Source organism: Oxyura jamaicensis, chromosome 5 (assembly GCF_011077185.1).
Source record: "Oxyura jamaicensis isolate SHBP4307 breed ruddy duck chromosome 5, BPBGC_Ojam_1.0, whole genome shotgun sequence".
Classification (NCBI taxonomy): Eukaryota; Metazoa; Chordata; class Aves; order Anseriformes; family Anatidae; genus Oxyura; species Oxyura jamaicensis.
Genome location: NC_048897.1, coordinates 7,051,149 through 7,067,556, shown reverse-complemented (window position 1 = coordinate 7,067,556; position 16,408 = coordinate 7,051,149). Strand labels below are relative to the sequence as shown.

At 41.9% G+C, this 16,408-nt stretch overlaps 1 protein-coding gene across 2 annotated transcripts in view; it reads right to left on the bottom strand.

Annotated features, from left to right (window-relative positions):
• The window catches only part of ABTB2 (ankyrin repeat and BTB domain containing 2), a 145,700-nt gene that overhangs the window by 22,942 nt on the left and 106,350 nt on the right, over window positions 1-16,408 (bottom strand). For both annotated transcript variants that reach the window (XM_035327450.1, XM_035327449.1), the window contains exon 4: window positions 1,586-1,738. In XM_035327450.1, the coding sequence (XP_035183341.1) occupies window positions 1,586-1,738 (153 nt within the window). The remainder of the gene's footprint in view (window positions 1-1,585; window positions 1,739-16,408) is intronic.

Sequence of the window (16,408 nt, the reverse complement as noted above, 5' to 3'; positions counted from 1 at the left end):
AAAGGCCAGATCAAAAGAAAAATTATGGAACTGATTGGAAGTGCTTGTAATTAGTTTAGTCTTCTGTGGTACTGTTCAACAGAGAATTTCAAAGGTTTTGGCAAGAACTAGGCACATATGTAACATTAGCTTAGCCCATATTAACTGGCACCTACCATCCACACGTAAACCTGAGCAACTTGTGCTTTGACACTGAGCACACGCATACTGGCAAAGTAAAAGGAAAAGAAATGCGCTACAGGCTCCTGGACTAAGCGCTCAATTCCCACTTTGTGGACACGAAGCCCATCTGCTTCCTTTCAGTTTACACAATTTCCACAGATCATCTGTTTAACTTGGCTTTTAAAAAGATTGGCAGCACTCTGTCAGTCAGGTACCACATCTGAGGAGAAAGGCAGCAAGTGGTAGCTGAGAACAGGACCAGGATTCGGCTGCAGCCGAGGAAACATTTGGAAAGTTGCTCCTTCCTGCCATGTAGCCCTGAGGTACCAGCTCCCAGCAGAGACCCAGCGGGTCCGCAGCGCTTTGAGCTCACCCACCTGGCTGACCTGACAGGAGCAGCGCGGGCAGCTACAGCTTCAAAGGGTGCCACCTCGTAGCTATGTCGCTTTGTCCCTATAAAGTGCAGCTATATGGAAAAGTCTTAGCCTGCATTATCATATCTGGCAGAGTCAGAAATAGCAGACATGCCACGAGTGAGCTTGGAGCAGAGTTCAGTCATCTAATTGCACCAGCATACTTGCCAACTAATTTAGCTTTGCATTAGGTTTTGTGGCTAAGTAGTATCCCTCATTTCACAAATGGGGAGACAGAGATGTAGCAAAAAGCAAGAGCCTTCTTGGCTGCCAAAGGTAAAGTAAAAAGCAACAAAAACAGATGGAGGACTCCTGATTAAAAGCCTCTCGTTGCTTCTCTTATTCATGAAAAAGAATTCTAATAGTAACAATAGTAACAAAAAAATTAATATATCGTATATCTGTTCAGCTAATCATTTCATCACTTAAGAGCATGATAAAAGTAGTATTAATTGTTAATAATGTGTCCAGCCCACTCATTTAACCCACGGTTAATATGAGGTGCAAAATTCATTTGAGAAGCAAGAATTTACCTTGCACTAATGTTCAAGATATAGCTCTGATATCAAAAGCAGTGTTAATGAGAGCAACTTAAAGAGACTACAAACACTGAATAAAATATCTATGATGTGGTAATGAACCAAGCTAATTATAAATCCCTGTTCAATCCTTGTGAGAGGAGGAGGATTTTTAAAAAGTACTTATACTTTTCATCAAGGTATCTCAGAAAGCAAAGAATTATCTTGTAATTAAGACCAAGGCATAAATGAACAGACACTTGTATTTCAATCTGTCTCTCTCTCATTCTTCCTACACAACTTTTGGCATGACAAACTCTTTCTATCCCAGCTGCGGCGTTTGGCCAAAGCTCCTTTATCTCTGGAGCACTAAGAAGTTGGCCACGTGTTGCCCACATAGTATTTTGAGATCCTGCTCTCATGAAATACAGAAGGAAGAACATTGTAAAGGTTACAATTACTTCAGCTGCTTATAAAGCTCAGTCCACATACTTTAGCTGCCGGGGCTCGCAGTCCAGCCCAGGTAGGAGCAGTCTGGCTGTCTGCCTGATGTCGTCACTGTCCACTGTTAGACTGCGCCGGTGCTCAGCGTAGGTGATAGCTACTCGCATCCACTCCATCAGCGGTGGCAGAAGCATGAAGGGGCTGTGTAAACAGGGAAAAAAAAGGCATCGTAATTAACATCAGTCTGATACCTGCTACTGACATTCAACGGCACACTTCATCGCTTCCCGGGCCTGCTCAGGGGAGGCAGAAGCAGGTAAAACCCATCCTGCTGAGACAGACTCTGTCCCTCTGCTCAGCAGGTCGGAGCAGGTGGAAGAACTGGTTATCTGAACTGCTTATCCCAAACGGGGTCGTGTCAGGACACGCCAGCTTTGTGCAGTACGCTGTGCCCTGTACCGAACGTAAGCAGCCTGCTTCTGCTAGTGGCTGGGCTCAGTTCCCCCAGCCCACGTGGCCGGTGCGTTATTTTGGATCAGAAGCGTTGTCATCTCACCTGTGTACCTTGTATAGTATTGGTGCCTGTTCCACATAACCCAAATGCATAGGCTGTTCCACCCCTCTCCTGATATCCTTGATTTTTAAAAAATATTGTCGATTATTTAACACTTCAATTGAGCCAGTCTATTTCAGTGCTACCTCCCTTGATCTTTATTATATTGTCACTATCTGGTGGCTTTTCACATTCTGCATTTCTTACATGCAGGGCTCCAGCCTCTGTTTTGGCACAACTGACCCTTTGAAACCACCGCAGAGCTGTTGCAGCTTTGTTTTTATGCCATCTTCACCAGCAAAAACAGTTGACATACTTCGGACTTAGGGCTGAATGAGTAGAATCAAAGAGATAATTAACATGGAGGCATTGCTGGCGAAGAATACCTGCATAACATCACAACAAATTGTAAGCAACTTGCAGAAAAGCAATCCAGCTGCCCCTAATTTGTACAGCACCCAGTCCAGTGAGGTTTTACTCTGTATGAGAGATTGCAAGCAATATAAATAAAGCAATATAAATACTAACAATCGCAGGCACAGTCATTTTGGGCTAGTTTATGAAGAGTCCCCCTTTACTCGTTCTGTATGTATGAACACAACACTGAAATTACACCATAATATATGGGTACCATAATATTCTCATACCCAATATTTCTCACCTGTACTCTCGATACACAGCCAGACTGACCTACTATTTGCTTGATATTTTTTCCCCAAGGATACCTGCCACCATGCTGCAAGGCTCCAAAGTCCCAGCTGTAATTGAAAACACCTTTCCCATTTCTAGTTATGAATTTATTAATGCTGAAAAAAGCCCTTTTCATTTAAGCATTCAAAAGAAAATAAGCGAGGGTAGAAGAGAGCAGTTCCTTTAGAAAGTTCAGAGAAAAAAGATGCATACCAAAAAATACAAAATGATATTTTGATATTCTGATATTAATGAAAACAGCTGAATCCATGAAAGGCATTTTCAAAGCTGTGCATGTATGTGTGTGCACATACATGAGCACAGTAAGAGTAAGCGGTGTCGATCCCATTAGAAACCATTTCATCAATAATGGGATTTGTAGGCAGAACTGCCTTTGTATGGCTTTGAACAACCTTCAGGCTGGAATAACTCCATATGTGCTGGTTCCATTTTGCCTGTTGCGAGGCACTCTAATAAGGTGCCATTTTCTCTTCTCTCACACAGACAAGTGTGCTGTTTTTCCGTCTGCTCTGTCCCTTCTCCTGAGTAGCAAAGTAGCATCTACCAAACCACAGGTCCATTTAAACATCTGATCAATCCTGGATTGCCAATGCAAGGGTGTTCTTAACAGGGCTTGGTCCTTCTGCGTCATAGTTTGCTTCTATGTCAAGCCACCAAAATATTCAGGCTCCTACATTCTTCACTTTGAAAACTACCCAGTAGCTCACCAGCTGAAAGACCTCAGAGCTCAGCTTTAATTCCCCAGCCCACTTAGGCTTTCTAACTGCCCCAGATACGCAGATGAATCACTCCAGCCAGTATGTGACACAGCCAGTTCAGAGTTGACTGACTCTTCCCCTAAGGGAAGAGCAGCAATCCCAAACAACGCGTGTTTGGGAGATGTATTCAGCAGTCAGAGAACTTCAACCTCTATCTGGCCTGCAGCACAGCCAACGTAACATGAAGTACTGATAGGAGGAGCCTAAATTCAGGATCTGAACTGTCTCTGTACTCAGTGGAGCCTCTAGTAGAGGATTAAAAGCTCCCCACATGGTGTGGACAGAAAGATAGGCTAAAATCACCGGAACAAAACACTCAGGAGCAATGAAAAACTCACCTTCCAAGTGACAGTATCTACCATGTTTTATGCCCATGCTCAGTTTTGCTTTTTAGGCCCCATCACAGTGTCCCTTCCCTGACACTTTCATGTCAGGAACTTTGCCAGACTGAACCTTGTCGATCCAGCACAGTCCTGATCATCTTATCAGATAATGAGCCAAACGTGGTGATCTGCAGCAAGAGATTGTGCTCAGCCAACAGAAAATACCTTTGTGTCTACACCAGAAATAACACATACCAGGAAGAAATTCCCTTTCTGTAAAAATTAGCATGTGCCAGGGTTGTAAGTGGTTTGCATGCACAAGCGGACCTTCAACATGAAAAACCTGGCTGGGGAGGAAAGGGAAGGAAAATGGTTAATTTCTTTTTCTTTCCTTGTTTTTTTAAACTCACAACAGTGTTTTTTTCCAAAGGCTTAAGAATTCACATCTCAACAGACTGCTTGCTTATATTGTCCCCAAAGGAGAGCAGATTTTAGATTGTAATAAGAAGTGGCGGGAAGGATGCTTTTCTCTTGCTACCATCCTAATTTGTCCCTGTCCCAGATTCATGTTACTGTGCAAGTTGGATAAATCATTATTCTATCAGGAGTGACTTATAATGACATCAATTTCTACTTTGCTTCAAAGGCTTTAGTTCTCTAGAAAATGTTGAGCTCAGGGATGGACTTTCTACTCTCCCTCCTGCCCCCTTTTATCCAGCCATTCCCTTTCTTCACGCTGTGCTGGTCGGCCTGCCAGCAGGAACACCTCTGTGTTACTTTGCTCGCTACCGGTACATCTGATGAGCTGTACTCGTGCATGATCTGAGCAGAGAGAGAAAGAGATGCAGGTCAGCTGAAGGAAATGCCAACACCGGATTGCACTGCACTAAGAAAATAAACACAATTACTCTTTTTCTAGAAAATACATGCCATTATCATCCCTGTGGCCCTTAACCTGGGCTTCCATTTGCCTCTAGGGAAACCCTGATCATTTCACAGTCTGAGAAGCACTGGAAGAAGAGGAAGGGGAGAAACCTTCATGGAAAATTAACCGGGAGATGCTGCAAGCTAAAAAATGAATTTCTATCTATGCATTTCTGTCTGCGCCATGTTCTGTACTGTGCACTTTCCTCATGATTTTCTGACATTTAGAAGCATTTGGCAGCTCATTAAATTCTGCACATGAAGTGATCTGGCCCTGGGAATATGTCGTAGTCCCAGTGGTAGTTCACTCCCTGTTTTCTCAAGCAGTTTTCTGTGAAGAATGCCACCGCTGCTTTGTTCAGCTTCTTGTCATTAAGTTGTCTTATAAGAGAATAATGCCACATGTAAACTGGAAAAGTACACAGCAGCAGAAAGTAAAATGGACACCCCTCCCTTACTATGTGCTCTGTAAAGAAGCAAAACAATGCCTGATACCATCATGAGCTATCAATATTTTATCCATAGGTTCCCTGAAATTTTCTCCGCTCAGAACTGGACAGCCACTCCATTCCCAAGGGGATCAGGTTGGAGATGGGCGAGATGTGCTCTGACAAAGAATGGAATCTATTGTTGTTGTTTTTTTCCCCTCATTTGAGCAAAAATGCATTCTTTTATTTAGACATAATCAAGAAGGATGGTGGCAGCAGCACTTGGCAGAGAATTTACAGCGAGTTCATTTGTTGAAAGTGGTTGTAGCTTTTTCCTGGAAAATGCACTGCACTCATTTGATTAGAAATTGCCTAGGAAACAATTGGCATGTGGAAAGATCATGTGTGGCAGTCCTTGAGGATATGCTGTGGGATCACAGACTTGCAGTGTTAGGTCATCCATCACAAAGAAACTAGTCCCCAAAGTGAGCTCTTCGGAGGATTTTAAGAGCCCTAGGGCCAAGGCATTTTTGGCAGAGGGAAGTTAATTGTATGCAAAAGAGGCAAGATCTCTACAGGAGTCAGAAGATTATGCCATCTTTTCTCTCCACTGGATGCTAAGAAAATGCAGTGGGAGCTCGACTTTCAGAGGTGAGGCACACCTGCCTCCTCAGATGGAAACAGTGAGCCTTCCCACAGGGAACAGCCACCTGGTCCAGTTCAGGCCTCCTGCCTCAAGGTTCCACTGACAAGACTGCTGAAGGCAGGGAGGGTGGGGAAAGGAGGAGACATTTTGCCTGTCGCCACCTCTCTTCTCCTCCTGTGCTAGTTCCCAGCCTCCTGTTTAGCTGCAGCAAGACAAAGAGGGGGCCAACACTGACAGCAAAAGCAATACAGAAAAATTGTCTTCTAACATATGAAAGAAAATACTATCCTAATGGCAGCAGGTGAGAATGACAAAATTTGTCTCTCTTGGCAGCCAGAGCTGGTCCTGAGGCACTCATGCAATAGCCTCCCATCACGTTGTTCTGAATGGCTTGACAGAACAGCTTTTTCTTCCCTTCATCCACAACATCTGCTCTATGAGCCCCTGTTAAGATTTTAACACATACAAACTCCAGCATTGCAAAGCACGTGTAAGTATCAGAGTACTTATGGTCAGGGTAGGGTAGGCCGTAACAACTCTTCCCCATCTGATTTACTGGAACTACACCCAGGCTACAGGTAATGGGGAATCCCAAAGCTTTGGATATTATTTTTTGCAAGGAACTGAGAAAGGAACAAGGGCTTCCGTGCAGCCCAATGAACTAATGTTTAAGTTTAATGCTAGAACCAAACTCTCTGGTTCAGTCCCATTTTACTCTAAAATAATAAATCTCAAGGTCACCAACACAAACTGATTTAAGAACAGCCATAAAAAGCTCTACCTCAGTCTCGCCTGTTCTCTCTCTTTTTGTAAAGAAATGAACTGAAAAGTCACTTTGCATGTGTGTACAAAGAGAAGGGAGCACTGAGACCAGCAGGAATACTGGGAGTGACTGAGTTAAGGGAAGGCCACGCGGGCTTTTCGTGGCCTTTCAGGGCTCCTAGCTGGGAATCCTGGGAGACAGACATACAATGAGCAGAACTGTCCAGGGGAAAAAAGGTGGGAATTAGACTGATCTGCAATTAAATAGTGAATCATGTAGGAGGGTGGTTAGGAGATGCGCTGTTTGAACTTTACACCAAGATGGAAAAACCCCAAGTACAGCAACAGAGTCCAAAAGAAAACAGAGCAAGGGCTGATTAATTGGAGAAGGAAAAGATTCTGAGGCAAGACAGAGTATCCAAAACCAAACCATGTAATGTCAATGTGGAAAACGGTGGCATATTTACAGCTTGGATTCTCCAACATTAAACCCCTCTTCAAGTTGCAGAAAAAAAAAATTCTCTGGGTATGTAATTATATGTGAATAAAATAACAAGATAAACACAAAATCTGTGCTCCAAAACACAACCAGCTTACGTCTGGAGCCATTCCTTTCAGATTCAAAATATTTACTGAATTTGCAAAAAGCTACCACATTTACAGAGAAAAGATAGGAATTACTCTGCTGGTTCTGATCATCTCAACTAACGCCACGTCTTTCAAAGCAAACAGTCCCAGAAAAAAGTCGCAGAAAGGGAAAAAGAAATCTTATCACAGCCAACTGGCCCGAGGAGAAAGTTTTCTTCTCAATTCCCTTGAAGCAATGTTTGGCCCAGGTCATAGAAGATAAAGAGTTCTCAGATTGTAGTGGATCATTATCAAGCTGCTAAGGTCTTGGCTTGGATATGCCATGACATTAACTTCTAGAGTTTAGTGAGTTATCCTTCAGCCTTCAGACACAAACAGAATGAATAACATCTGGATAGTATTACATTTATTGGGATCCTTTCCCCACTGAATCTGCCTTCACAATTTCCTCTGCTTTTAGACCATAAAACAGTACAAGAGTAGTTTAAATCTAGAAATGGCAGCTCTGATCTTTCTTAGCAATCCTAGTAACCATGGATATCATTTTTTCTGCCCTTGTCTGCAAACTGCACTTACAAATGAAGTGCAGCAGGCAAGTTTTACTCCACATTAGCTGAAAATCAAAGTAAAAACTAAATTCAAGCTCAACAACAATAAAAGTGTGAAAAAATCATTAGGAACTCGCTATGAATCTTAAAAGATCCTCAAGTCTATGGTTTATTATTTATTGTAATTGCATTTTATAAAGTTTGTTTTAACAACAGGGAGAAGAATCACTTCAGTTTGAAAACAAATACTTCTGCTGCTCTAGAATGAGCAATGTGCACTCTAGAAAAATACATTTGTAACACCTGTGAGTTGAAGCAGAAGGAATTATTGGTTTACAGGCAGATGTAAAATAATTAAAACCAACTTAAATCGTATGTAGGTGATGATAGGAGTCAGACAGATATCCATGATAGCTTTAAGCACAACAATATGGCCGTAGTGATGTGGTCAAGGATGTGATGTACTTCCATCTGCCCCCTCCAAGCGCACACAGAGCTGTCTGATACCTGTCTGTCACTGCAAGTAACCACCTCAGCAGAGGAGATGCGGGGGAATGGAGTACCACTGCTTTTTATCTTCTGGCTCCTGACTCTTCAACATCCTGAAATTCTCCATAAGGAGAAAGGCACTACTGCTAACAATCAGGCAGATAAACTAAGAGGTGAATTCTTGCATGACTCTGGACCTAACTGCAGCCTTAACCTCAAATTAAAAAACAGCTGTATGCTTATATTACTCACATGCAGATCGGATGTAACTATGAGGACAGACTTGCTGTTACACCTGCTGAATCTCATGATACTGAAAATGGCACTTGCCAATGCCCTGTGCTTGTGCGCTTACCACCAGCCAAGCAGAGGTCAATTCTACACATCTCCTCCTAAGGACCTGGCTCTAAAAACTGGTCTCTGACAGACAGCGAGCTTCCTCACACCGGCACTGAGACATGTGCCCTTTGCACAACAGAGCAGTGGCTCTGGTCAGGTCAGGACTTCTGGGCGAACTGCTCCTTTGCATCGTGCCTGTTAAGCCTTTCCCAGATCATAAAAAAAAGGTGGCCACCCTGGTCTCCAAGGCACTCATTTTGCCAGGAGAAGACCTAACCATGGCCCAGCCCTTTCAGAGCAGCTGCTGGGAAGGAAGCAGCACTTACCTGAGCAGGCAGGGCATGGGCATGGACACACCTCCGCTGCCCCTCAGCCTGCTGTGGCCAGCAGCAAGGATGCTTCAGGTCTGCCTGCCTCTCACACGTGCTGCTTGTTGGTTTTGGTGTTACAGTTCAGCTTCCTATGAGCCCATGTGGCCTGTGCTTAGTTACACAGCAGGTAACAAACTGCTTCAAACTGTCCTTAAAAATCAATTTGCGTGGAAAATCTTAAAAATTCCCTTTGTGCCCTTAAGTGTTTTTGTTTGTTTGTTTGTTTGTTTGTTGTTTGTTTGTTTGTTGTTTGTTTAAGTCATCATCATTGACTCAAAAGTAAGAAAGGAGAAAGGCCATTCTTGTGGATTTTCTGAGTTATTCCCTCAAAAGGGCCCTGGGGATTTTACAGATCTACCAGAAATATCCAGCATATATTGTTCTACCCCAAACCAGTTTGCCATTTGGGGCCCCACACTGGGACCCACCCCAAACGGACTGGCTGAGGAGACCCTGCCATGTGGTATGAGCACAATCTCTGCTGCAAAAGAAAACACTGATCCAGTTTGGAGCGCAGCATGCATACAAACTACATGCATTAAAGAAAAGAGCCTGTAACAGCATGCTATGCGATAGGCAGAGATAAACACAGGCAGCACGCCAGAATGGGTTGTCTGTTATTCTTGGATTAGCCTTGATCTTGTGGCCAGGAAAACCAAGAGGTAACTCCTATGGCTCGTTCCAGGAGCTAGGCTGGCAAATTAAAAAACAAACAAACAAACAAACAAACAAACCCACTGTGCTACCTGGAAGCAGATTTATCTGGGGTCAGTGTGGCTCTTCACTATCCAGTGCTGCGATTCCTCCTTCATCATTTTTTTGCCCATTATAGTTAATTCCCACAAGCACTAGTAGGATTGAGATAACAGGCCTGTTAGTTATGACTTCAATCTGATTTGCCAACATGCATATGTTAAAAACATATGCTGATTCTCAAGCCAAAACCAATCTGCCAGATTCAATCACAGAACTAATTTTCAGGGCCCAGTTGTAAAATCCTGAATGCGGAGCATTGCCATGCTTATGAAAATTGCCTGAAGCTCCCAAGTTGCAACGTGTGAACAAAAACCCAGAAAAGAAATATTTTTGTGCAGTTCTGGAATACTCAAAACTGTTTAATTAACTACAACTGCAAAAGTTTGCTCTGCTAAACAAAGACAATCCTGACCAAAGCAAAGGGTTTTCACAATAAATAGGGAAACATTTCCATTTACCTTACAGCACAAGCCAAAACCTAATTAATATTTCAAAAGACAAATTTTCAAACAAAAAATCACGTTATATAGAGGCTAAACATTTCAAGACTAAAAGATGACACTTTTATTTTCAGAAAAATGAAAAGGTTGATGTTTTTATTTTTTAGTTGCCTGACTGATGTTACACTTCCATGCCACGTCACGCTACTGTGAGCGTAGCCTTCTTGTAAATGAAGCTCACCTGATGCTGATGTCAGTGTTTTCCTAATGAAATGGCTTTTCACATTCCTGCAATCTGAGAAGTTCCAGAAACTAATTTGGTATGAGGAACATGCTAGCACTGATTTTGGAGCTCTCTTAGGTACATGCTAAAACCAGGTATCCACTCCACCCAGTAGTGTAAGTATGTAAGTACTCAGGTCCCACCTGCTGTACTACAATCACAGAGGGTCTCACTAAAATAGCCAGAATTTCAGAATCCATTTTCTTGAATAAAAGGCAATCAAGCCCACAGGGTGTAGCATTTGTGAATGAATAGGCAGTACTCATCTCTCAAAGTCAGTGCCAGGTAAGATGCATGAGATAGGTCATTAATGAATTATTATGAGGAGGAATAACATCATAGATGAAACAAATGCCATTGTGGCATTTTTTAATTATTATTTTGCGAGAGAACACCATTTTGTCTTACTGGCAAGCTGTTCAATGAACATATTCCACTTATATCTTCAAAGAGCTTCAATTTTGTGCCTCAGGTCTTGTCTTAAAATACTGAAAAGAGCTGCTGCTATGCAGAAATGAAGAGTCCTGTGTCACCCAAAGATGTGTGTTACCACTGGTGAATGAATGTGTTTCTTTGTGTACTGGAAAGCATAACGAGTTATATGTTTTTCATTTTGCCTTAGATAATTACATAAATGGCACCACATCAGTTTATAGATATGGTAAGTAATAGCAATGGAAGAGTCCCAAATTTAAAGAAAACAACTAATTTCTTAGTTGGTGAAGGTACAGTCATTCTATGCCAGACTTGTGGCATAAACACTTCCATTATGTGTTTAATATTGTGAAATCTCCAAGTTTCAAACTCTTTCTGCTTATATAACCATGATTTTATGGTCATATCAATGGATATCAATGAACCCAAGTGGCACTAAAAATGGAGGATTCTGATAGGTGAACATAACTGGTAGAGCTTAAAGTCTTTTGGTTTCCAAATATCCTAAATTTAAAGCATTCATGCATTAAATTTCAACATTTGGAGTTGCAGTGTTTCTCAGCAGATGCCATAAATTCCAGCTATTAAGTTTGCTTTCAGCATGGTTACTTAGATATGCTTAGAACTGCAGCTGAGAGGTCTCTTGTTTTGACTGTTGTAGTGTGTGAACTCTCAGTAAATGTCAAATACTAATTTTGTGTTTCGGTACCTCAACATATACCCAAGAGAGACTTTTCAGCAGAAAACAGTTTGCTCTAATCAAGAACAACATAGCCAGGACATATCTAAAGTTAAACTAAGAAGATTTTGCCACCTTGGGTATTGCTAGCCTCTTGCCACCTCTACTGGATCATTGTTCATTTCAATGAATACTGAATCACTGTTCAAAACGGCGTTCCTTTCTCTTAGAAAGAGGTGCACAGATCTAAAGTCAGGTGTTGTAGAGTTCCCACTATAATGAATTTATGTGCTACACACCTGCCATAGCTGACAAAATAAGAACTTTGACAAGCCTGTTCTCTAGTCTTTCAAACACAGTCAGCTCATAAACTTAACTCACTCAACAGCTCTCAGTTTTTCCAGGACAATGTTGTCCACATATGCTTTGCAGAATCTAGTAGGTAACTTGCATCTATTCCTCAAAACACACGCATTTCTTTACAACAAATTGGGGGAATCTTCACAAATTACAATCTTGCGAACAAGAGAGCTGTAAAGGCGCTTACCCTCAAATCTTGACACAATCATACACTCAGTTGCCGGCACAAATAGTAGCACAAACAGGCAGCCAGAAACATGCACTGTGGCATAAGCAATACTTCCTACAGAGCAACTTGTCATACTACCAAAGCTTTGTAGCTCATGTGCTCTGAACTACAGAGTCACAGATTTTGTGCTGAGTTTGCAAATGACTAAGTACAGCAGTGCAGCACAGGCTTGGAGGTAGGCTAAAAAGCCCAACTGTCATCCAGCTCTCCATATCAAGGCTATCTTTTATCCCATCTCTCTGTCTCTATACAGGCACACTTCCACAGTCTTATATAAACAGATCAGATAAACATTCTAATGGAGAGTAGGAGAACCAAGTTTTCCTATACACAGCTAAAACTTGCTCTTCTAACAGGTTCATCCTGCTTCATTTTGACCATTGCAAAGGGTGCAGCGCTGCAGCTACTGCAGGAACAGAGGGATTCCGAGCTCCAGCTAGCCACTTAGCTAATAGGGCATAACAAAACGTCATGTTCGTGTTTCTAATACCATGTTACAAGCCTATTTTTTTTTATTTTCAGCACTTTTAAAACTCTACTGTCAGAAAGCAGATCTAGAAACACAAACATCAAAGAAAATTAAAAATAACAAAGTTAAACATGCATCAATTCTAATGCCAAGTACAATGCGCACAATTATTTTTCTTCAACTTGTTGGAAAACAAATTATCATTCAAAATCTTTCTCTACTCTACACTTCGTTACCTGTTGCTTGAATAAACCTTTCTGTCAACACCCAGTGCTCTGCATCCCAAGTACAAAAGAACAATAAAATCTATGTGAAAGATGGGAAACAGAAGTCTTTCTTACCAGACTTTTTTTTTTTTTTTTTTACCTTGAAGAAACAGAATTCTTTGAGAAATAAACTAGTTTTCACTTGCCTTTCCTTCACATCAGGTACTTCTGAGCCCTGACTATATGGATAAAGCTGTATTTAGCCAAAAATGTAATGCATCACTACACCAGGGTGAACGAACCTTTCTGCACGTAGTCAATTTAAGTTAGCTTGGTCACTTACCTTTGAGCAAAGATTAAGCCTACTGAGTGTCTCAACATAGAGATTTTAGTAGACAAAAAGAGGTTCCAAAGTCAGTTAATTAAACTATTGTAACTTCTCCTGTATAAGGAAGAATGCCCAGATGGAAAGTCATTTAAGGAACATATGTTTCTGTGATGTTCTAATGCATTAACTCTTCAGAGAGATCCTTCTTGAAGAATTTGGCAGTCACAACAGGGAACTTAGCACTGACTACCTGACACAGTGCAGTGCTGCACAGAGGTAACTCTTAATCACACAGTCTGGATGCTGGAAGCAATATAATTGCAACAAGATGCGTCCTGAGCAGGTTATGTGAGTCCTGTTATAATTTCATGCTAATGTGCCTATACTCCTCTCAAATAGCTTGCCTATCTTCTCACATTGTCTCATAGACAACTCATCCTTTCCTACTGAAAAATACTAGCAATTCTAAAGCACCTGGTCAGAAGACCCCATATTTCTCTGGAAGGATGTCTTGCATTTCTGAAGGGAGCTGAACAGGTGAGGAGTGGCTAAGTGAGCTGCTTATAGTAGAAGAGTTTTCCAGTAAGCCTGGGAATAAAAACATACAGTTTCTGCCTCTCGTGCTTGTTCTCTAGCTTTTATGATTTACTTTCTAATCCACACATTAAAGAACTTTAGGTAAAGGCTTCAGTGGAACTGAAGGCCCCAGCAGTTTGACTCCAGACAGAGAGTACCCCTTTCAGCACATCACTCCAGATTTATGCTGATAAGCAGTGAGAGCAAAACATCGTTCAGCCTCTTTCCTTTCTGAGCAAACACGTTAAACCAGCATGCATTGTATCAGCACATGGTTGTTTAGCCCCAGAAGAATCCACAAACATGAGAGAATCCGCTCAGACATGTAACTCATTTAAATGGGATTTGTCTTGCAGAACAGACATGCTTTTAAATCAGTCAGTTCAGCACTTACTGTAAAAACACTTGATGAAAATGGTACAGCTTAGCATCATAAGTGACCATCAGGTCATGATAGTACATGCACTTGTAGCTATGGGACCAGGAACCACAAACTGCCAGGGTCTCCTTTAAGAAGGAAACAGTGCAGAGACATTCAATCTAGGATTACCCCAGGGAAAGCTTAGTTTCTAATCTCCACGTGGTCAAAGAGAAGAATGATTGTTGCTATTATCATAAATTATACCCAGAAACATTTACTCTTCAGAAGAACTTAGCTCTTAGGTCTGTGTTACAAAGATGTCAGCAACAATAAGAGAGAAAACCCCTACAACCTGCCAACCATGGCTGCTGCACAGCCAAAGCTCAGAATTACATCTTTATTTAGCACGGCCCTTGTTAAGGCACCAGCTAACTCCTTCCTCAGGAAACAGGCAAGTTCTGCACGTCTGTAATTTAGTCCAATAGGAAATAATATTAACTTCAATTGGAAACAGCAATTACTGAAAAAGAAGAAACTTGTTGGCTTTTTACCATCATCCTTTGCAATGTGTTCAGAACCTTTCATCCACAGAGTTACTGCTCTTTATTTCTATGATTTACAAAAGCACTGCAGTGGTATCACGATACTGTCTTTAAAGACCTATGGCTAATAAAAATGGATACAGGCTGATATTAAATGAAGGCAAACCAGCAAGGATCAAGTAGAGAAATTTAGACTCAACCAGTCCTATACCACGTAATGGGCAGCCACTGTCCCAAAGCTGGAAAAAGAAGCCCGGAGACCTCACGTTATCCATCTCTATATTTCTAAAATGCCTTTTTAGTAAAACATGCCTTAACAGTTCTGTTCTAAGTTTCCTGCATTACTGCTCCCTCCTTTTTCGTGCTAATTTGCTGCTTAGTCTTCTGATCATGAAATAGCAAACAATAAGCAATGCACAACACAGGGTGCCCACAGGCACTAAAGATTTCTGTTTGTGCCAGCCCTGAGAATACAAGCAGCGAAGCTGCCAGGCTCTTATTTTCTTGCACCTTTTTTATCTGAACAGATGGAAACCGAAGCATAGAAGCCAAGAACCTAACATTGAAATCTTTACAGTAGTTACAGTAATTACTGTAGCTGTAGTTACAGTAATTGCAGGGTGGTAGCATACACACACACACACCATCATCTCTTTGTTACTAAAGAAGAGAGCCAAAGATTGTCTACCTAGTTTTCAAACATTTTTACAAACGGGGGACATTTGCCAGAAATGGCTTAGGTCAAAGATGGTCTTTCCAGGGATTTTCTGCAAGCATTGAGATCTACTGTAAAATGCCTATGAAAGCAGAAAAAGCACTTTTCAGAAGAATCTTTTGTAACTGGCAGGACAAAGACTGTCAAATGCCTTATTACTTCTCTAGGTAGGTGGTAAGGCTCAGTTACTGCCTGCTGTCTAACTGAAAAGCCAGTTCTCAGAAACTATTTCTTGGTATCTATCAATGACTGTGAAGTTAGCAGGCTGACACACACAAAACAACTTTAAGGGACAAATACTGCAACTGGAACCACAGAACAGCTGAGGATGGAAGGCACCTTCCAGCTGAGATTGTTTCACCCAAAACCCCTGATCAAACCAAGGTCCACTGGAGCAGGCTGCCCAGGACCATGTCCAGTTGGATTTTGATTACTTCCAAGGACGGAGACTACACAGCCAATGTGGGCAACTTGTTACAATGGTTTTATCATGATCATGGGAAAAAAATAAAAAATAAAAAAGCTTTATCACGTTCAAATAGAACTTTCTGTATTCCAGTTTGTGCCCTTGTTCTTTCACTGGGCACCAATGGAACAGTCTGGCTTTGTCTTTTTTCCCCTCCTACCAGGTATTTATAGACACTGATAAGATCTCTCTGAGCCATCTCTTCCCCAGACTAAGCAACCCCAGCTGTCTCAGGCGTGCCTCAAATGAGAGAAACTCCACTCCCTTCATTATCTTTGTGGCCCTTTGCTGGACTGTCTCCAGTACATCCATCTCTCTCTTGTAGTGGGGAGCCCAGCACTGGACCCAGCACTCCAGGTGTGTCTCACCAGTGCTGAGCAGAGGGGAAGGATCCCCTCTCCTCCTGCTGTCAATTTTCTCTCTAATGCTGCCCAGGATGCTGTTGACTGTCTTTGCAGCAAGGACCTCCAGTTCCTTTTCTGCAAAGCTGCTTTCCAGCTTGTCAGCCCCCAGCATGTACGGGGCTTATCCCCGCCCAGATACAGGACGTGGCATTTCCCTTTGCATAACTTACCCGAGATCCTGT